The sequence below is a fragment of the Momordica charantia genome (assembly GCF_013281855.1).
Source record: "Momordica charantia cultivar OHB3-1 chromosome 1 unlocalized genomic scaffold, Mcharantia_2.0 BLBB01000001.1, whole genome shotgun sequence".
NCBI classification, from domain to species: Eukaryota; Viridiplantae; Streptophyta; class Magnoliopsida; order Cucurbitales; family Cucurbitaceae; genus Momordica; species Momordica charantia.
This window is the reverse complement of record NW_028275157.1, coordinates 9,502,862-9,525,221: the sequence shown is the minus strand read 5'-3', so window position 1 is coordinate 9,525,221 and position 22,360 is coordinate 9,502,862. Positions and strand designations below refer to the sequence as shown.

The following is a 22,360-nucleotide window of genomic DNA, read 5'->3' as shown; positions in this document are numbered from 1 at the left end:
TATTCTCTTGGAAATTTGTTATTCATTTGGGTGTTTAATTTTTCCTTCTCCAGAATTTGTATCCTTTAACATTTTTCTCCATTTTCATTAATAATGAAAAGTCGTTTCTCGTTAAAGAAAAATACAATACAATACAAATGTAAAGATCAATCTATAGTGAATAAACAAGATTTCATCTGTCAAACCTTAAAAGGTAAGGTATACTCCTACTCTTAACACCAAATCTTAACTAAAAAAGAAAGTCATTCTTACCACTTTATTTATTTCCAAAAATGTAAATGAAAACTAATCATCAAAGAGTTGCCTAGTTTTGAAGATTATATAACATAATAAGCAAAACAATAAAAAATCTTGTAACTAACAATTTTATTCAAAATAGAAAAACGTAATCATTCTGTGACCAATAAAATACTGGAACTGCAAGTTATTAATGAACTGCACAGAACAGATGAATTTTCTTTTACAGTAACTAATAAGAAAACCTCAGAAAAGGTCCAAATATTGCTATTGAAGGACTGATCTACTCTTTGGGGTGGGGGTGGGAGGGTTCAATAATCCTATATCCTTTTTCCTTTCCCCACTTCTCTAACCTTGTACATAAACACAAAACGGGTTTCGTGTCGACCAAATTAATGCCATTTTACTACTTTGGAGTATATAATACAAGAGGACCTAGTTTCTCCTGGCCAGGTTACCTATATCAAGAAAACTGATGCATGTGAAGCAATTCATGCAATCTGAGATGCCACATTAACATCAGTCAATTCTGTGTCAAGAAACGTGTTTGGTAGTTGAATTCCCGACCGAGTTGGTACACCTCAGCTTGCAAATAAGTCAACAAGCAATCCCCTCAGCTTTGTAAGACGTGCACAGACAAATTTTTGGCTTCTGCCTACAAGTAATCTCAGGTCTTCCTGATACCACTGCAAGAAACCAGATCTCAGAAAAGAAAATTTAGCACCTTTATAGGATAAAAGCAAGTCTGATGACTGTAAAATTTTAGTTCATCACCTTATTGCTAAAGTTTAAGCGAAATTCATGGAGAAAGGAGTAAAACATGATAAATTCATAAGAACATACAAACCTTGGCAAAATCAACACTTGGAAAAGGCTACTGGATGAATGTGAATGTTAGTTTGCTCACTTCATCCATTTTGGCCCTTTTTAAGCCCATGTATGTTCGTCCTCTAAGTTGTAAATAAAATTATTGTCTTGTTTTAAGGTTTTCGACACTTTTTGGAGCTTTTTTTAACAAGGAAACTGAGATTTTCCTCAATTTTGATTTTTGTTCAAATTTTCCTAATGTTTCATTACGTATCCCTACTGACATTCCGTCTCATGAGAAAGATCCCAGCTTAAAGGTCCTTCATAGGTGGATATCTATCAGAAGTGGCCTTTGGACTAACTTGGATTGTCATCAGGAGGAAACACATAATCTAACTCAATTTTAGAAACAAATGGAAAATGGTAGTTAAGAAGATATCCAAGTAGAATACACGTATTTCAAAAGAGAGACACCCTAAAGAGTAGAACCTGGCCCATTTTTGCTTTTTGTTCAAATCTTCCTAATATTTCTGACATCCCGTCTATGAGAGAGATCCCAACTTGAAGGTGTCCTTCATAGGACACTAACAGAAGTGGCCTTTGGACTAACTTGGATTGTCACCAGGAGGAAACGCAACGCAAATCTTGCTCGATTTTAGAAACAAATGGAAAATAGTTGTTGAGAAAATATCCAAGTGGAATAACATGTATTTCAAGAGGGAGACACCCCAAAGAAAAGAAAGCGGACAATTTCTTTACAAGATGTTAATACATATAAGCAAATAAGGGTGGGTGTCAAGATGTCTAGACTAGAGCGCCTCCAACATGGGAAAATTGAAGCTTCTAACTAATGTTTGTGCTCCATGGATTCCACTATTACTATTTTTCAAAGGAAGTACAACTAGAGAAGGCAACTTATTTGGACTGTTTTGCACAGGGTTGACAGTTGAACATGACGTGTCATTTCCACTATATTTCCAGTAAACAAGAACAGCAACCATCCACAACTTATACTGTACTGGCAATTTGAGGGTACGGACCACAATGATCCCCAATTTATAGGTCGTATGTAACAAGTAGAATTGTTGAGATCTATTACCTCAGTAGCGTCTTTGTTGTTTCTGCTGAGGATAACCCGGCATTCCCATTCCTGGATCTTTTCTCCTTAACTATTTGAAATATTGAGAAGGGAGAAAAAAAAAAGAAAAAAACAGGTGAAAAAAGACCATTAATTATATTTATAGATTTATCTAGATCACTACATTTATAGTTGGTGAGATTAATCTACAGATGTAGAAAACAATTTCTAAATTTTAAGAAATGATCAAATTGGATCGTAAATAATCAACCTGTTGCTGATGAGCTTGGGCAGAAACACCTCGCTGCATCGGGATTCCACCAGGATTCATACTGCCACCAGGATTCATACTGCCACCAATCCCAGCCTGAGATGCAAGACCATAAGCAGCCATACCCTGAGGTGGCATCCTTGGCATGCCAACTCCTGCCATTGGCCGGGGGACAGATCTGCCTGCCACCACATGAGCACCTTGCACAGAAACTGCATTTCCAGATGGTACCTGTTGACAATTTAAGATTAGACCAAAGTTTAATGAGAGATATTTTCAGAGATTGTTTAACAGGGTTTTGGATAACTTTCTTATTTTTGTCTATGAAATATTAAAATAATAATAATAATAATAATAAATTGAGGTGTGTGCCTTTCTTCTAGCTAAGAATCCTATTATTGACCAAATCAGAATCCAATTCATTGGCAAATGAAAAATCAACCGTTACTTAAATCAATTAATTCTAGAGTATCGATAATATTCTTAATAACATGCTAAGCCATGGCTCATGGATTATGGAGGCTCTAATGGGACAGTGTTTTAAAGGTAATAGTGTGCAGTAAATTGCTTCATTTGGTTCACTGGGACATTGCCTCCGATCATTTGGGGGTGGAGGCTTGGAGTTGGTGGGCTTTCTGATAAGAACAGTGCCCACCTTGCCAAATGGGGGTGGCGTTTTGGGCAAGAGCCCTCAGCATTATGGCATCAAATGGTGGAAAGTCTCTATGGTTTAAGCAATTTCGGTTGGTTTTCAAAGGAGAAACAGAACGGGTGCGCACGGTGCCCATGGATCAACATCTCCCGTCATTGGAAGAAGGTAGAGCATTTCTCCATCTTTAAATTGGGTTCCGGAGCTCGAATTCTATTTTGGCATCACAGCTGGATTAATGATTCTCCTCTTAAGGATAGATTTCCAAATCTATTCCGTGTTTCTTCATCACCCAATGGATCAATTGCTGAGTTTTGGGACCCTTTGATGAGGAAGCTGAGGAATTTATTGAATTGTTGGAGGCTTTAAATTCCTACACCCCAAACAACACAGCTGATGGTTGGTTTTGGTCTTTGGAGGCTTCGGGTACGTTTTCAGTGGCATTTCTTTGCAAATCCTCTTCTGATCCACCTCTAATCACCATGATTTATATAAGGCATTATGGAAAACAAAGAGCCCAAAGAAAGTTAGCTTATTTGTCTGGATTATCTTAAAAGGAAGATTGAACACTGCTGATGTTTTCCAAAGGAAGCTCTTTGCCTCCTGTTTACAGCCCTCCATTTGTGCATTTTGTCAAGCTAATGGGGAAAACTTGCTCCATATACTTTTCCAATGTCCTTTCGCCCTCCACTGTTGGACTTTGTTATTCAAGGAATTCAACTTATCATGGGTCTTTAGCAATATTTCGGTGGATAATGTTTTTCAGCTACTTCTTGGTCTGAATCTGCCTCCTCAGAGCCGTTAGTTGTGGTTAAATGCAGTCAAAGCTTTGCTCTATGAGCTTTGGTATGAAAGGAACCTCAGAATCTTCAAGGACCGTTGCAAATCCGTACTTGATCGGTTCAGCTTGGCTAAGTTTAAGGCTTCACAGTGGTGTTCCATGTCTTCTTTGTTTGAAAATTATTCTCCTTCACTTATCTGTTTTAATTGGGGAGCTTTTAGTTTATCTCTTAACCTTTGAGTTTATTTTGTTATCTGTTATCTGTTATATTTTCTTTTCCTTTTACTTATTTCACTCTTTCGAGAGTTTGTATATTTTCTTGAAAGAAAGGGTTGATATATGAATTTGATGATCTTCATAGTCTCGAGAATTTTGTGGGTATAGAGCATAAAGGCCTGTTCCCCATGGCCTATATTGGTTGATTGTTGATCTTAGGATATCTATAAATAAGCTACATCAGATTTTATTAAGCTCAAAACAAAGATCTTGAGAGGAGAGGAGTTTATTGACATAGTAGTGAAATTAAGGCCTCTGGCTTCACGGCGTATTTATCTGCTGCCATCAGGGTGTACTCAAGGCTAAGTTCCCTTTAAAAGGGAGGGAATTGATATCAGAGATTCCTTGTGATAACCTCTATATGCCACGTGTTCAATGGGTAGTTCAATTAGACTGGTCGTGTGCCCAATTAGCAAGCTTTAAACTTTTAGTCTAGTTTCTTGTTCCTTGTTTTAGTACAAATAGAAGGGTTTTATGCTAACAGAATGGTGTTTGGAAAATCCTAATAAAGATATCTCCAAGGTCTGGTTTCCTTCTTAGTTCTCTATCAACATGGGAGCATATCAACGTGAAATGAACCATGATTCATGACTCATAAGAGCAGAAGGCAATGTTGTCAAGCGATTCATTTTCCTTTTGAAAATAAAGGTGAATTTTCATTTTGAAAGAAAGTATATTGAGACGTGGGCCATTTTTGGCAAGCAAACCTGTCAACGTGAGATGAACCAAAAGCCAGGTTATGGTGCCTAGATCTACGTGCTAACCTAGATCCTTCAAAGGGTGTTGAAAGATTAAGACAGTAAGATGCTCACATTTAGAAAACAAAAGATAATACAGCCGCCTATGTTAACTGTTGAAAGATTAGGGCAGTGGAAGAGCAGAAATAAAAGCCGAAAAATGAGGAAAATATTAATAGAAAGTTAGCTGGCATGGATCAGTAGACTGGACAAAGTAAATGTATGTTAGACCACCAATTGCATATGCTAGGAGGGGTAGAAAAGGAAATTTAGGGGGAGGCTAGAGGAGGAAGGGTATTTTGGGAAGTTGACTCTAAAGTTAGTTAGAATAGGGTAGTACGGATGGGGGGGGGGGGAGAGTAGTGGAAGGTATGTAAGGGACCCTCGGGATTGGTGAGCGCAGTTTTTTGCTTTGTGTGAAAGGAATAGCTCTAGGCTATTAGGAGAGAACCCTACAATTGCTGGTTTTGTAAGCCCTGGGGCGTTTTGCTTTTGGAATATCAAGGATAGTGAGGAAGATACCTCACAACTTGGTATCAGAGCAAGTTCATCCTGGTAAAGAAGAAAAGAATGGTGCAGACACGACTGGAGGAACGATGTTATGCGACGGAGCAAGAAGTGGTCGGCCTAAAAGAAACGATCAAAGGAGTGCGAGGACAGGTTCAGGCTAACCAGAACATCTTGGAGAAGTTTACGGCTCGGATGGAAGCTCATCAACAGAAGATGGAGCGTTTTATGGCTGAAGTCACCGGCACCAAACGTCGATGACGGAGGTAACAACGGGAGAAGGCTCGACGCTGAAGAGGAAAGCCACCACAAAGATATGAGTCCTAGAAACCGGCAACCGTGGAAACGACCGAAATAAGTTCAAGAAATTGGAGATGCCGATCTTCACAGGACCAAACCCAGATTCATGGCTGTTTTGTGCAGAGAGGATTCATAAACTAAGTGATTCTGAGAAATTGATTGTTGCTGTTATTAGTTTTGAGGGGATAGCTTTAGCTTGGTACCAGTGGAATGATAATCGACAACGGTTCACTGATTGGGATGACCTTAAAAAACGGATGTTTCAACGTTTCCAGCAGTCAAGAAAAGGGAAACAATGTGCGAGACTGTTAGCAATCAAGCAGGAGACGACGATAGAAGAGTATATCCAGCGATTTGAAGCCATGGCAGCACCATTAACGTAGCTCTCCGATGAGGTCTTGGAAGGAGCCTTCCTCAATGGGCTCAGACCGACGATACGGGCCGAAGTACGGGCCATGGAACCTGATGAGCTGGACGAAATTATGAGGAAAGCCCAATTGGTGTAAGATATAGACCTAGCAGCCCAAGAAGGTGAGGAGACACTCGTTGGGGAGGGGGCTAGTAATAATTCCTCCAGTAAACAGTAAGACCTCCATTAAGGGAGCCGACCTAACACCTACCAGGGTAGTCACTCTGTCTACTAAAGGTCAAGGAATGCAGTGCAACAAAACCCGAACAGCAACAGAAGCATCCCTCACAGAGGCTGAATACCAGAAAAGGAAGGAAAAAGGTATGTGTTTCAATTGTGACGAAAAAAATATTCGGTGGGGCGTAAGTGTAAGGAGTTACGCGTGTTTGTTGTGCATAACGATGAACAGACGAAGGACGACACGGAGATGGAAATGGAGTTCGATGAGGAACCGAAGGAAGAAGAAAAGGAAAGGCAGTGGAGTACGTCGCCTTCAACTCCATTGTCAGTCTCACAACTCCAAGAACGATGAAACTAAAAGGTAAGATCCAAGAAAAGGAAGTCGTGGTCCTCATCGACTGCGGGGCTACACACATCTTCATCTCTCAAAAGTTGGCTGATGTACTACAACTAGTGAGGACAGACACACCCAGATATGGGTGATCCCAAACTAGTGAGGACAGAACCCAGCTATGGGGTGATCATGGGATCAGGCACAACCATCAGGGGCGGGGACATCTGCAAAGGGGTGATCAAGATGACCATAATGGAGGATTTCCAGCCACTGGAGTTGGGAAACATAGACGCTGTTTTGGGAATGCAATGGTTGAGAAGGGTGGGAAAACTGCAGGTGGATTGGCCCGCCTTGACCATGACTTTCGAAAAGGACATACAAAAGGTGAAGATACAAGGAGATCCAGCGTTGACGTGTATGGAGGTGTCTTTTAAGAAGCTGGCACGAGCATGGGACAAGAACGACCAAGGGTTCTTGATTGAGTTGCGGGCCTTTTTGACGATGGAAGAAGAACAATCGATGCCACTACAGGTACAACCCCCTCCCCCCCATTACCTTAGGGAATCACATCCTTGCTATTTGATTATGCTTCGATTTTTCAGAAACCAACTGGTCTCCCACCAGCCCGTTGGAAGCCGGAATCATTTAGTCCAATGTTAGTCCCTACTCTAGCCCAGTCATTTTGGTGAAGAAGAAGGATGGAAGCTGGAGGTTTTGCGTCGATTACAGAGCTTTGAACAAAGCAACGGTGCCTGACAAGTTCCCCATCCCCGTGATTGAAGAATTTCTGGATGAGCTGCACGGTTCCACGGTACACTCAAAGATCGACCTTCGATCGGGATACCATCAAATCCGGGTAGCCAAGGGGGGCGTCGCCAAAACCGCTTTTCGAACACACAAAGGCCACTATGAGTTTCTTGTAATGCCATTCGGCCTTACCAATGCACCCTCAACATTCTAGGCCCTCATGAACCAGGTATTCCGCTACTTCTTGAGAAAATTCGTGTTAGTCTTTTTTTTATATACTAGTATATAGCCCCAATATGGATACTCAAATCAAACATTTGGCCATTGTGTTCGATGTGTTGCGAGAAAAACGAATTGCATGCGAATCAAAAGAAGTGCATGTTTGCTCAGGGAAGGATTGAATATTTGGGGCATTGGGTACCAGCTCATGGAGTTGAAGCAGATCCGGAGAAAGTGCGAGTTATGGTACAATGGCCGAAACCCACAAACATAAAAGAGTTGAGAGGCTTCGTAGGGTTAACGGGATATTATCGTCGATTCGTGGCGAATTACGGAACCATCGCCGGCCCCGTAACCCAACTATTGAAGAAAGATGCATTCGTCTGGAACGGGGTAGCCACTCGAGCTTTTGAGGAGTTAAAAAAGGCCATGGTCACCTTGCATGTGTTAGCCTTGCCGGATTTTGCAATCCCGTTTGTGATAGAAACAGATGCCTCTGATTTTGGTCTTGGAGCAATTTTATCTCAGAAAAAAACCCATAGCATATTTCAGCCATACATTGTCGCCCCGCCCAAATGAAATATATGAGAGGGAATTGATGGCTGCGGTCTTGGCAGTTCAACGGTGGAGGCCCTACTTGCTAGGACATTGCTTTATAGTCCAAACAGATCAACAAGCCCTGAAGCACCTATTGGACCAGCGACAAATTCAACTGAGTACCAGAGGTGGATCGCCAAGCTCTTGGGTACGATTTTGAGATACAGTATCGTCCTGGCCAAGAGAACAAAGCCGCTGATAGTTTATCGAGAATGCCGACCACTGGACATCTAGCCATGTTATATGTACCTAAGCTACTGGACATAGAGGTGATAAGGAAGGAGGTGAGCGAAGACCTGTATCTATCATTGATCAAAAAGGTCCTAGAGAATGACCCCGAGGGCAGTCCTAAGTTTCGAATGCAGCAAGGGATGCTCACATATAAGCATAGAATGATGCTATCTAAAAAATCCTCGTTGATCCCCACAATACTCCATATGTATCATGATTCGTCATGGGTGGTCATTCCGGATTCCTCCAGACCTACAAAAGGTTGACTGGCGAGCTCTACTGGCAAGGAATGAAAACAAATGTGAAGGCCTATGTGGACAGTTGCCATGTGTGTCAAAAGAACAAAACCGTGGCTGCCTTTCCCGCAGGATTACTCCAACCTCTCCCCATTCCGAATCGTATCTGGGAGGATGTGGCCATGTATTTTATCGAAGGGCTGCCGAAATCCGAAGGATGCGACACCATTCTGGTGGTGGTTGATAGGTTGAGCAAATACGCTCACTTTGTGGCTCTCTGTCACCCCTTTCATCGCAAAGACTGTGGCTAATACTTTCATTAAAGGAATCGTGCACTTGCATGGGTTTTCGAGATCCATTGTATCGGATTGAGACAAGGTGTTCGTCAGTCACTTCTGGACCGACCTATTTAGAGTACAGGGAACCCAACTACGGAGAAGCACCGCATACCACCCACAAACGGACGATCAATCCGAAATTGTTAATCGTTGTCTTGAGACCTACCTCTGTTGCTATTGCAACAACTCACCTAAGTAGTCGGGACACTGGCTACCATAAGCGGAGTACTGGTATAACACCACGTATCATATAGCACTCGGGGCAACACCCTTTCACTTAGTGTATGGACGACAACCCTCAACAGTGATAAGGTACAACAGTGTTAAAACGAGCAATGGCACTCTTGATCAGCAGTTGGCAGATATGGACATGGCATTGGATAGAATTAAAGAACACCTGAGGAAGGCCCAAGAGCATATGAAGCTGTATGGAGACAAGAAGAGGAGGGACCTAGAATTCGATGAAGGGGAGTGGGTGTACTTGAAGCTGAGAACCTACCATCAGAAGTCAGTGGCCAAGCGTCTAAATAAGAAGCTAGCTCCGAAGTACTTCTTTGAAATAATACAAAGGATAGGGAAGGTTGCCTACAAGCTAAGATTGCCAGCTGAATCAAGCATCCACCCTGTCTTCCATATCTCACAACTCAAGAAGGTTGTGGGCAATTCTACTGTCGCCCAGCAAGTGACTCCATGGGTGTCTGAGATATGGAGTGGATAACGAAACTGGAAGAGGTGTATGCAACGCGCACAAATTAATCAACTGGCAAGGACGAAGCCCTGGTAGCTTGGAAACATTTGCTGGAGGAAGAGTCTACATGGGAAGAGTTGGATACGATTGAACGGCAATTTCCTAGTTCTTTGAACAGAATTTTGACACCCACCTTGGGGACAAGGTGGATTTCGAAGAGGGGAGTGATGTTAGACCACCAATTGTATATACTTATGCTAGGAGGGGTAGAAAAGGAAATTTAGGGGGAGGCTGTAGGAGGAAGGGTATTTTGGGAAGTTGACTCTAAAGTTAGTTAGAATAGGGTAGTACGGATGGGGGGAGTGGTGGAAGGTATGTAAGAGACCCTCGGGATGAGTAAGGGCAGTTTTTTGCTTTGTGTGTAAGGAATAGAGCTAGGCTATTAGGAGAGAACCCAGCCCTCTCGAATTAGCTGGTTTTGTAAGCCTTAGGGCGTTTTGCTTTTGGAATATCAAGGATAGTGAGGAAGATACCTCACAATATACCTATGTACTTGTACACACACAAAACTCATGAATAAGGAAGTCCAGCAAGCAAAGGACTCCTATCTGAAATCATAATCAACACAAGAAACATAGTAGTGCTTAATAACTAACTTACAGCTATCTAAATATAGGAAATTTCATGATGTGAAAATGGAAATGAATCTTTCAAAATAGACTGCCCTTGACCTATTGGATGGCATGGGAACTGAAAAAATAGTTAATGCATAGGTAAACAAATATAATAATTGCAGCCTGGAGCCTCCATGATTATATTTAACAAAAAGCTACACATGGCACCTTATTCATATATGTTTACTTAAATTTTGTAGCTTTAGAGAGAGAGAGAAGGAAAAAGAAGAAGAGAAGGAGAAATTTATAGAATCCAGCTTACCGTTTGTGAGGGTTGAAGGTTAGTTGTTCCCTCAAAGTCCGTTGTTGTGTCCACGGGGCGAGTTGGATATTAATGACCTTCTCTCCAGGTTGGACTGGCACCAGAGTACTAAAATTGTAATACACATGTACCCAAGTCAAGGTGATGAAATCTAAATGCAAAACGTTTCCAACTTTAAGAGGCAATGTCCCACAAAGAAGCAGAAACAAAACCATACTTGTATCCTGGCAGAGGCTCTAAACGAAAATACCTGGGAAACAAGACAAGAGAAAAACTATCTTCAATATTGCATCAACAAATTGATGGAACATCAAATTGTCAAAAATCATGTAAGACTAACATGGCATATGCATCGTGTGATTATCCGTAGTGTACATGCTACCACCTTTATAGATTACAGTCTCAATGTTCTTTTGGCCAATTTGGAAACTTTATTGTAACCTTCTCTGACTTGGGCTTGGCTCTACTCTTTCTTTTTAATATTTCATGCATATTTGTTTCGATTTCAAAAAACCAAAAAGCATTAATATATTAGGAAATTAATCATATTCTCCTTTTTTAAACATTTGAGTATTGGCATTTAATTAAACTTCATTTCTCTGTAGAGTCAAAACAAAACTAAAAATTTCACATGCACTGTATGTGTGTGTTAATGGATTATGACATAACAACGAACAATTATATTTAAGGCAATATAATAAAAATCTAAATAACAACGTTCCATACTACTTGCAGACTTTCAGATGATAGCTGAACAGAGGAAGAAAAGTATATCACGTCAGAAATTCCAACATTATAATAGTCCCAAAAAAGCACACAACTAGAAGGATCAGAAAATGGTTGTGAAGATAAGTCATACTCGTGCTCAAGAGCTTGGGCTGCTGTTATACGTTTTCGAGGATCATACCTGACCAAAAAATTACCCATGATGGGAGATCAAGGAAGTTAGCAAATTGAAATCCCAATGAAGTAAAAGATTTATATGAGGCAATAATTTATCATCATGCATAAAAAGGCTAAAAAAGATAAAATAATTAACAATTTACAGGTAACAGAATCTCAAATAGTAGACATTTCCAAGTTACTAAATTAAAAGATAAAACTGGTAATTCTCAAAGGGTTTAGTTGTAATTTTATGAAGACTCAGTAGGAGTTATGATATTAATCCATAAATTAATGATAACCAAAATGCTGCCTGGATTATTGGTGAAATTCCCAGCAACAAGGGGAGAAAAATAATCACAGTGAATTCTACGGAAAACAGGTACTTTCCTTTACTAGCTAGGACCCATCTCTTCCATGGTCCACATTGAAGGCTGCTCCCAGTTACATAATCATTTTGAAAAAGGAAAAAGAAAGCCTCCATTATTTAGGTCCATCAGAGAATATTAATAATCCACATCTGGATTTCCAATTAATATGATGTTAAACCACTTTTCAATCCGTAGCTCCCTGCCATTCTAAATTTCCAATCAAGTTGATATGATACCAAAAAACAACTTATTTTTATTATTATCTTTTTCAAGAACAACTTATTTTAATCTAATATCTAATTCTATCAGATAATACTAAGACTCCATACCTGGATTTCCAATCAAAGTGATGTTACTAATAACTCTATATCTGGATTTTAAATCAAGATGATGTTGATCAACTTATTTTCAATCTATAGTTCCCTGCTCCATTCTCACACTTCTCTAAAACCCCCCCCCCCCCCCCAATCACCCATACTCCACATGTCAAAAGGAATATTAGTACTAAATCCTTCTATCACAATACAATCCAGAATTTAAAAAGAATGAATATTATAAAGAATCAGCATACCCTCCACGACCCAAGAGAAGGAAATTTTAAGGTGTCAACGTGGCCTCAAGGACTAAAAAGAAGGAACATCCTTATAAACTCTCCTATCAAGTATCACCATGCTCTCCACACGTTAAAGAAGGAATACTATAAAGAATCACCATACTCTTTCCAAGTCAAGAGAAGGAATACTATAAATAATCACCACTCTCCACAAGTCAAAAGAAGGAATATCCTTCCAACCCTCCGATCACCATACTCCCCACAAGTCTAAATAAGGAATATTACTTCTAAACCCTCCCATAACAATACTCTTTATAAGCCAAAAGAAGAAATATTATAAAAAATTACCGTACACTCACGGCAAGTCAAAATAAGTTATATCCTTCTAAACCCTCCTATCACCATACTCTCCACAAGTTAGAAGAAGGAATGTTAGTTCACAACGCTCCTATAAGTTATAACCATGCTCTCCTATAGCCTTGTTAGTTTTTTCATTGCCAGAACTCATTTACCTTTTTATTTTCTCTTTAATTTGAAAAAGAAACAAAAGTTTTCATTGATGATGAACTCATTAATCTTTTAAACCAGCACCACATATGAATACAATTATGTCAACAACATTAACAATGACACGTCAGTCTTTATCTTTAATAGAAATAAAAGATACTAATCTTCAGACCATAAAATAAAAGTCTATTCTGCAATTATACAGACATATTGGTAAGAACTCTATGGTAGAAAATTAAGGTCTGAAAATGGAAGACATACTCGAGCATTTTGGATAGAAGATCATATGCAGGACTTTTTGGAGAAAGGTGGACAACGTTATACAATCCAGCATTGTCACTGTCAGAAACAATAGCCAAGGCAAAACCTGATCATAACATGAACCTAGTATGTTCTAAAGAGGATCTTAAGTAAAAGTTTCACAGCAAAGCCTACTTTTGGTTTCATATGGAAAAGAAAGAAAAAAAGCTTACTATTTATGTCCCTGTATGTGCTGTAGATCTTGTTGCCAATGTGGAAGATTCGCAAGTGTTGGCCACTTCTCTAGTGTGGGATGGCCTAGTAAATTAATGACTTAAGAAACAACATTTTGTTGCATATGCAGGAGAAATGGGGACAAAAGAAGCAATTGAAAAATACCTAAAACCTTAAAAATCTTGTCAAGTTGATCAAGCTGCTCAAGTCATAGGTTTCATTGCATATGCATTACAATGATAGAAACAATATTAGTAAGAGTTTAGTGAGGGGAGAAACACAAAACCAACAGGGCAAATAGCATGCAAGATAACATATATACCTGGAAAGGATTTGGAGTCCCTTTGACTTCTTGCCCTTGAAATAATGGCTTCAATGTCAAAAGCTCAGCAAAAATGCATCCAACAGCCCACATATCTAATTTTCTTTATAAAGGAAGTATCGTCTTCTTTACTGAGGATAAAAATATATCCCAGTCTACTACCTAAAGGTAATATACATTTGAAATAGATACGCAATAAAAATTTCCCTTTGTAAACAACACACATGCAAAGCATCATCCAGACAGTGCATGTATATATTTTCTAGTAATGGTAGCTTCTATAATGACCCCCATTTTCATGTTTCTTCAGTCATTCTCATAGCTATAATTTACTTACGTACAAAAGATGATAGATTGTATATAAAACTCCGGAAAAAACATGTTATGAAGTTGAAGTCAAGTCAGTGAATTCATCCTGACGCACAAATCAAGCAGCAAGGGCATGCAGGTATCAATTTCTCATGTTAGGTTCCCAAGTAAAATGCATCAATCATATAACAGCCAGAAGAGGCTCCACTTAATAGAAACTAAATGATTTTATCATGGATACCAACAGCACTAGTATAGTGCTTTGCTCCAAGGAGAAGCTCAGGTGCACGATACCAAATGGTCACAACAACCTACAAACAAATTGCAAATGGACACATAAAAAACTTAACAATAAACATGTTCATTTTCACATGCAATGGTCTTCCATAGTTTTATTTAATCTTGTAATGAGGCAGATTTATCAGGCAATGAGAATGTTGGTGACGGTAGCTTCTTCCATTTTTCCTTGTGTTTTATCTTTCTATATATATATATATATATATTGGAACTGGGTTAAGGATTGGTCCCCTATTTAGCATTACATTTATTTTCTACTGCATATCTTGCAACTCCAGCCCCAAAACTTAATTAGTTAACTTATAAACTTTCTACAAGATCCCACTTCCCATCGTTTATTTTTTTTTTTGATATATGTGTGTCCGGGCCAGCTTGCACGCACCTCGACTATTCACGGGCCAACCGCCTAGCCCTACTACATTTGGTTGACAAGAAAACTCATAGGATATTATATCCTAGGTAGGTGGCCACCATGGTTTGAACTCATTCCCTCTAAGTCCTTTACTATTTACATTCCACTTGAGTCATCCCATGATGGTTGGTCCTCATCGACCACTTAATCCCACTTTGCATCTTTAAGTGGTAGATTTTTTTCTTGTTTCAACAGAGGTCATTGCTTCCTCTCTTTTACCAAAAGTTCTAATAGTTAAGCATGAAGACTCTTTGTTGTCTTGTCAAAATATTTTTTTACGTTATTTTAGCATTAGAACTCTTAAAAATTAGATTTAACTTGCCCGTTTCCATTTATATTACGTCATCCAAAGAATATTAGTTCAGCCAAAACCAAAAAAATGAAAAAGAAAAAGCCAATTCAAGTGAAAAGGAACCAAGAGATCCATACTCCATTTTCAAATAATGGCTTCAAGGGAGCTTGGTATATTCTTGCAAGTCCAAAATCAGCTATCTTAACCACTCCCTGTTCTTCTCCATCGCCCATAACCTAGTTACAAAATAGACACATAAGCAAAACCTGCATCTACACATTGAGGACACACGCTTATGCAGACAGGTGGGTATCATATATATCATACCAAAATATTTGATGGCTTCAAATCACGATGAATAATCCAATTACTGCAGTAGAATTTGAAACCGTTAGAAGTCTTCTTAAGATAAGAAATTAAATTTAAAAAAGAAAACATACTACAACTTTACCTGTGGAGATAATTCAATCCATTGAACAGTTGCCAGAGCAAGGATTTAACGGTGTACTGATTAATGGGATGGTTAGCCTTGTCCCTATGATGCCTGATGATTTCCTGTACAAAAATACAAAATTTATTATATTAAATAGAGACGACAAGAAGAGTTCATTAGCAAATTAAACGATATATGCTTTTCCTCGATGATCCGAGTGCTATTGGTTCTCTACGCAAAAGGATACAGTTCCATCCAAGTCGAAAATGGCAGTGAACCACTGAATCTTTCAGTCTTAACCAACAAATATCAAATGAAATCAATCCGTTAAACATACTGAATTGAAGCAAGATCAACTTACGTAGAGGTCATGTTCAGCGTAGTCAAAAGCTAGATACAGCGACATATCTGCATGATTAATATGAACATTTACAAGCTTGACGACATTCTCGTGTGAAATTTCCCGCAGTAACTGAACCATAAAAGATATAGAAGATTAATTTATCAGAAATGGCTAATGCAAGATCAACAGCTCCAGCAGAAAAGTAGAATCAAGTTTTCCAAACTCCAGTTGGTTATCAAAATTAAAAATTCAAAAAAAAAAAAAAGAAACCCTAATTGCTTTGTCATGAATTAATAGAAAATGAAACCCAATATATTTCCTGTTTCTAGCGCAGCTGACAATGTGTAATGTAATAATATCAAGATCTATATGTTCTGAACTGTTCCCCTCGTCCTTCCTCCGCCTAAAACCAAATATAATCGAATCAAAGAGAAACGAAAGAACAAGAAAGTGACAGAAATTGGAAGAAACCATAATTTCGCGGATGGCAGTAGGGGAGACTCCATCACCGTCCTTGGATTGCTTGAACTTCTTGATGGCAATGGACTTCCCGCGGCTGGGGGAAGGGGGTTTGATTTTAGCGAGAAATACAAGGCCATAGGTTCCCTCTCCGATCTTCCCAATCAGATCGTACTGCTGCAGCCACTCCGGCTTCTTGTGGTGGCTGCCGCCGTTGTTGGTGTTCCGGTTGGCAGCGTTGGCCGAGATGAGGCCTCTGTTGGTGTTGTTGCCGTCTCCCATGGCTGCCGACTAAGCTATCCCCGCCGCAGCAACCATTCTTCTTGCAAATTCCTCCGCCCCAGATGGAGAGAAGAAAATCATCAGAAGAATGGAGAAGCTAGCGTGTGAACTGCAACAACAACGTAGTACTGCGGGATTCGTATAGATTCGATTTGTTCAACTGAAATTACTCTCCAGAGCTCTCACAGTTGACGCCAGAAAAAAACGTTTCTTATTTCTCTCTTCAATTGAAAATTGAAAAAAATATATATATATATATGACAATAAACTCGTGAGGGAATGAATAAACACCGAAATGGAATTTTTCTATTTTATATAGTCAAAATTTACAAAATTGATCGATTTCTAGATCAAGAAATCGACAACTTCTTGTTAGGTAATGTAACATGTCATTCATACCAAAAAAATTAAAAATTAAAAAAAAAACTATTAAAAGTCATAGATTGTAGGGGTGAGCATGGTAGGCAGAGTAAGTTTTTTTTTTCTTTTGTGATTCCGGTGTTTTTTTGTTTTTGGGTGCTTTTTTTAATACAGCATGTGGAGATGGGAGATTGAATTTACAACCCCTTGGTTGAAAATATATATCAATATGCTCGTTTTGACTTTGAGTGTTCGTTTTAATAATTAAATTTAGACCTAAAGTTATGATATCATTTTGATACCAATTAAACAATTAATTATACTAGTAGTCAATATTATGACAAATCAATTAAGATAATCATCACAAACAAATAGCAGTTTTATTAGAAATTCAAAAGACATATTAGATCCAAATTGAAAATACATAGTATTTCTAAGTTCTAACCCAAATTCAAAGTACATAAGTCCAAACATAGAAAAAAAAAATCATAGTTAATACATAAGTCTAAATATAGAAAATAAATCAACAACTTCTACACAAATATTAAATCCACAACTTTTGCAAAATCTCCAAGGTCTTTAATGTTCTTTTCCTCCTCCATAGTCACTCGAATCCTACAAAATTGGAGTGAAAAAAGAATGAATCCTACAAAATTGGAGTGAAAAAAGAATGAATCCTACAAAATTGGAGTGAAAAAAGAAAGACAACATGGTTAGGATTGAAAAGAAAAAATGTTCAAAAAAATAAAAATTAAAAATAGAACCAATACCTTCTTCCAAAACTATAGCTTCCTCCTAGTGTACATGAAATTCAAGATCTATCGATCAGAATTTAGTTAATTTTGAGTGCATATAATTAGAGCATCCATAGTTTGGAACCAATGAAGAGCGATAGCAGTTAAATTACACGTCCTCCAGTACTGAAAGCTGACTTAGATGCTACATTCGATATCGAAATTGCCAAAATATCTCTACTCATTTGGCTAAGAATCAGAAATCAATAAGCATTCTCATTCCACTAGTGACGTATATTGAAATTAGCTTCCTTTAACTTAACAAGAGCTTCTAATAAATACACATCAATATTTGACTCACTATTAAAAGTTGTAGTCTCTTCATTTGAGAACTCTGGTATTAAATTCTTACCTTCATCAAAATTCATATCTTCATCCATATCCATGGCAGCAACAGTAGTAATGGTACTTGGGTTGGTGGTCTACTATGACTAGTACCACTAGAAGAAGCCAAACTGAAACTACTATAGTGATTAAATAGACTTCTTAAAACAAGCTCCACTTTATCTTTCATAGTTTTAGATACGTCTAGCCCTAACTTTCTTAAATAATATGACAAATACCTCAACTTACATTGGAAAATTGACAAAATAAGCCTTCTGTAAGGTCTTTTACGTTTTTTAATCGTCCTTCCCAAAACACAAGTTTTCTAGTCACTGCTGACATCACCAACTTTGTCAAATGACCTCCACTAATATTTTAGACTTCCCTCCTTATTTCCTATCGTTTTTCATTATTCTCTTTTCCTATTTTCAGCAAAAAAAAAATTTCTCATTCTCCCTAGAATTTTCTTGGAGTTTCTCTTTTCCATCTTCCCTCTTTCTCTATTTTTTCTATTACTATTATTCTCTTTCTTCTTTACTCACTACAAAAAGCAATTTTTTTTCCTCCATGATTCCCGTGACTTTTAGCAATCACTGACGATGGATGCATCAAAGCCAACAAAGGAGGTCGTTCGCCGAAGAAAGAAGATCAGTGGAAGAGGAATGGGGGAGGAGATAAAGAGAGAGAGAGCGAGGGTGAGCGAGAGAGAGAGGTTGAGCGAGAGTGAGCGAGGGTGAGTTAGAGAGAGAGAGGTTGAGCAAGAGGGAGCGAGGGTGAACGAGAATTGAGAGAATCTAAAAATACTATCTCAATATTAATTCAAATTTGTTTTCCGAAATCTATTCTCAATCTCATAAATCTCTCAACGTAGTTTTAATTAGGATTGAATTAAAAACCCCTCATTTTGCTTTCATCTCTTTCATTCCTAATTTAAATTTTAACCAAATGAAAATATCAATTTAAAATCTAATTAAAAAAGATACATTCGATTAAAATTTAAATTAGGAATGAAAGATGGGAAAGCAAAATTGGGGGATTTGAAAAGCAAAATTGGGGGATTTGAAATTCAATTATAATTAAAACTACATTGAGAGATTTAAGGAGATTGATGAGAGATTTGGGAAACAATTTGAATTAATATTGAGATTCCGTTTTTTTCAAAATTAATTTGATTTGATAAACATTAATTCAAAATTAATTTTTAGATACTATCAAAAAAACAATCTTCTCTCGCTCACCCTCGCTCTCTCTCTCGCTCACCCTCGCTCTCTCTCTCGCTCACCTCCCACATTCCTCTTCCACTGAGCTTCTTTCTTCGACGAATGACCTCCTTCGTCGGCTTTGATGCAGCAGTCGTCAGCGAAGTCACGGAAACCATGGAGGCTGCTGGTTTTAAAAATAAAAAAAAAAGCCGAGAGATTTAGGGTTTTTTTTAAAGTAAATTGCTTTTTATGGCCAGTAAAGAATAAAGAGAATAATAGTAATTAGAAAAAATACAGAAAGATGAAAGAAGGAAAAAAGAAACTCCAAGAAAATTTTAGAGAGGATGAGAAAAAAAAAACTTTGTTGAAAGAGGAAAAGAGAATAATGAAAAACGATAAAGAAAAAAAAATCTGTAAAAAGAGGGAGATGGAAGTAGAGAGAGGAAATAAGGAGGGAAGTCTAAAATATTAGTGGAGGGGTAGCGCATTTGGTGTGGAGGTGATGTCAGCAAATGCCTATAAAACTTGTGTTTTGAAAAAGATGATTAAAAAACTTAAAAGGACCCTATAGAATGCTTATTTTGTTAATTTTCCCAACTTACACATCGTGGATCCAACACAATAGCAACATAAAATAATATATTGATCTTCTCACTATCTCCCTGATACTTATTAGAGTTTAGCTTCTATGCTCTTAGTCATAGTACAAATAATTGGATTCCAAATCTTCATATAATTCTTTTGTACGCAATTTTGAACTGTGTTAATATGATGATACATCAAGTTAGAGGCGTAGTATACAAAGATCCTGAAATTTCCAAAGTGATATCATAAGGGAAAAAAAAACTTTCAAGAACTGAACCAACATTCTTAACATTCACCTCAATCTTCTTTACTAGGCCACAAATTAGTCGTGTAAGCAGGTTCTTCATCCTATAATCTCTCAAAAGCCTTTTTGAAGTTTTGTAGTCACATCAAACAACATACATGTAGAGTTCTATCTAATTACAACATCAAGATATGCAAAACTTTTACAAGAAATTTTTTCAATTTCAACACATTTCCTAAATGTCATAGAACGTCCAAGAGAAGACCTCACAAATCTTACAGCATTACGAATATGATCAATGCAATTATAATGATCTTTCAAAGCATCACATATCAGATTCAATATGTGTGCACAACATCTAACATGCAAAAAATGATCATTCCAACAACAATCCATGACTAAATCTTTTGATTAGGTAAGCGACAGTCGTATCATTCGAACTAGCATTGTCAATAGTTAAAGTCATAATTTTTTCAATACCTCAATCCTTCAAACTTTTTTCAACAGTCTTACCAATAGCATCCCCTCTATGATTCTCAATTTGACAAAAAGTAAGGATCCTCTTATGCAATTTCAAATTAGAATCAATAAAATGTGTTGTCAATACCATGTAATTTATGTTCTATCTAGAAGTCCAACAATCGGTAGTGAGAGAAACTTTATATTTCTTTTTCATATAGGTGTTTTTCAATTTTTTTCTCACTAACATATATTTTAATGATGTCCCTAGCTATAGTAAATTGAGATGAAACAACAAACCTAGCTCAAGCAAACCTATTGATTGGTTGATAAATCTCCGAAAATCCTGACCCTCCACAAACTTAAAGGCAATTCATCTAGGATAATAATTTCAGCTAAAGCTGTTCGACAATTATCCAAATCAAATGACTCGTACACAAGTTTTGAACTAAAATCCTCAACACCACCTTCTTGAGGTTTGAAAACCAATTTTGTTTGGGTTGGGTCTATCTTCTTTTGGTACGAATATTTCTTACACTGTCCAAATGATTTTTCATAGTTCCAATACCATTACACTTAGAATGACATGCATCCACATCCCCACAATATTTACGTTTAGCATAGAAATCTTTGGGATCACCTTTCAATTTTTCAAAATGATCTCAAACTATAGGAGTCTTAAGATTCTTACACTTTCTCGGTGGACTTGAAGAAATCGCTTCAACCTGATCAATATTGACGACGACTTTATCCTTTCTGGTGGTAGTGGCCGCCGACATAATTGTAGCATTTGACGATGACTCTGACGTCTTCATATTAACTCTGAAAAATATATACAACTATTATTAAAATAAACAACAAATAACATTAATTTAAATCTAAAATTTTAGAAATCGAAATTAAAATATATAGTATACTTACTCTCCCAATTCTGAATCTAGATTTGAAAGTTGGACGCCTCAAGCCGGTTTTGATGCGCTCGGACGATAATGGAAATGGATTAGGAAAGGGGGTAGAGGAGAAGCCCGAGCAATGAGCTGAGGGATGGAATGACAAAGGAAAGGGGGATGGGGGTTCCACTGCACACAGCACAGAAGGATGAGAAGTGAGGGGGAAGGGGGAGAGTTCCACAACAATGTCTGTCTGATACTGCACGAGGAAAGAACGCGAAAGAAGAGGAAAGAGGGGGTTGTAGTGGGTGGCGCATGAAAGAACATAAACTGAACAATAGATAAGAATGGAGAAACTGAAAAATGGAAAAGTGGGGAGCAGCGCGCTAGTGCAAAATGGGAAGAAGAAAATAGAGAAGGAAGTTTTGAACAAGATAAAGAATTGAAGATGTAGGTGGGCGGTGCACGAAAGAATAGTATCCTAGGGCTACATTCTACAATAAAAATAAAAATAACATGATAATAAAAATTATGTTTTTTTAATAGTATATTATCGTCGGTCTGTCGGCCTTAAAAACCGATTCAATATGCTTCGACTAATCGACTCATCGGTTCTGAAAATTCAAAACCAACCACCGGTCGTAAGATGCTTGAAACCGACTGGTCGTCCCCGATTTGGTCGGTTTTGATTGGTCAGTTCGGTTTTTCAGGTACGTTTGCTCACTCCTAATAGATTTTAGGGTATTTTTAGTGGATAGCAAAAATATTTGTTATATTTTCAAATATAGTAGCAACTTTTTGATTTTGTAAATATAACAAAAAAAAAAATTAACCATATTTTTCATTTTGGTGTTATTCTAATTTCACTTTAGTCTTTTGTAAAAATTGATATATGTAATATTAAGTAGATTAGGGATAGACTTCATATTAGTAGATCAGTTGTATAATTGATATCGAATTTTAAATGTCACTAATATAACCTATATATTTAATATGAAATATATCAAT

At 37.8% G+C, this 22,360-nt stretch overlaps 1 protein-coding gene and 1 long non-coding RNA gene across 2 annotated transcripts; both read right to left on the bottom strand.

Annotated features, from left to right (window-relative positions):
- Positions 1 to 349: 349 nt before the first annotated feature.
- LOC148213240 (cyclin-dependent kinase E-1-like) lies at positions 350 to 16,733 on the bottom strand. Its single transcript, XM_088124664.1, is given in 17 exon segments — positions 350 to 923; positions 2,144 to 2,213; positions 2,394 to 2,624; positions 10,559 to 10,629; positions 10,632 to 10,666; positions 10,776 to 10,808; positions 11,418 to 11,465; positions 13,133 to 13,210; positions 13,345 to 13,429; positions 13,511 to 13,544; positions 13,668 to 13,762; positions 14,218 to 14,287; positions 15,115 to 15,213; positions 15,305 to 15,347; positions 15,429 to 15,532; positions 15,772 to 15,882; positions 16,225 to 16,733. Coding segments are annotated over 16 exon segments (1,476 nt in total). The 5' UTR covers positions 16,495 to 16,733; the 3' UTR covers positions 350 to 923; position 2,144.
- A 476-nt stretch (positions 16,734 to 17,209) lies between these two features.
- LOC148213239 (uncharacterized) lies at positions 17,210 to 21,818 on the bottom strand. The gene is made up of 3 exons (XR_015789930.1): positions 21,384 to 21,818; positions 21,154 to 21,284; positions 17,210 to 17,469 (listed from the first exon to the last, which is right to left on the bottom strand). It is a non-coding gene; the product is annotated as an uncharacterized LOC148213239 (long non-coding RNA).
- Positions 21,819 to 22,360: the final 542 nt, after the last annotated feature.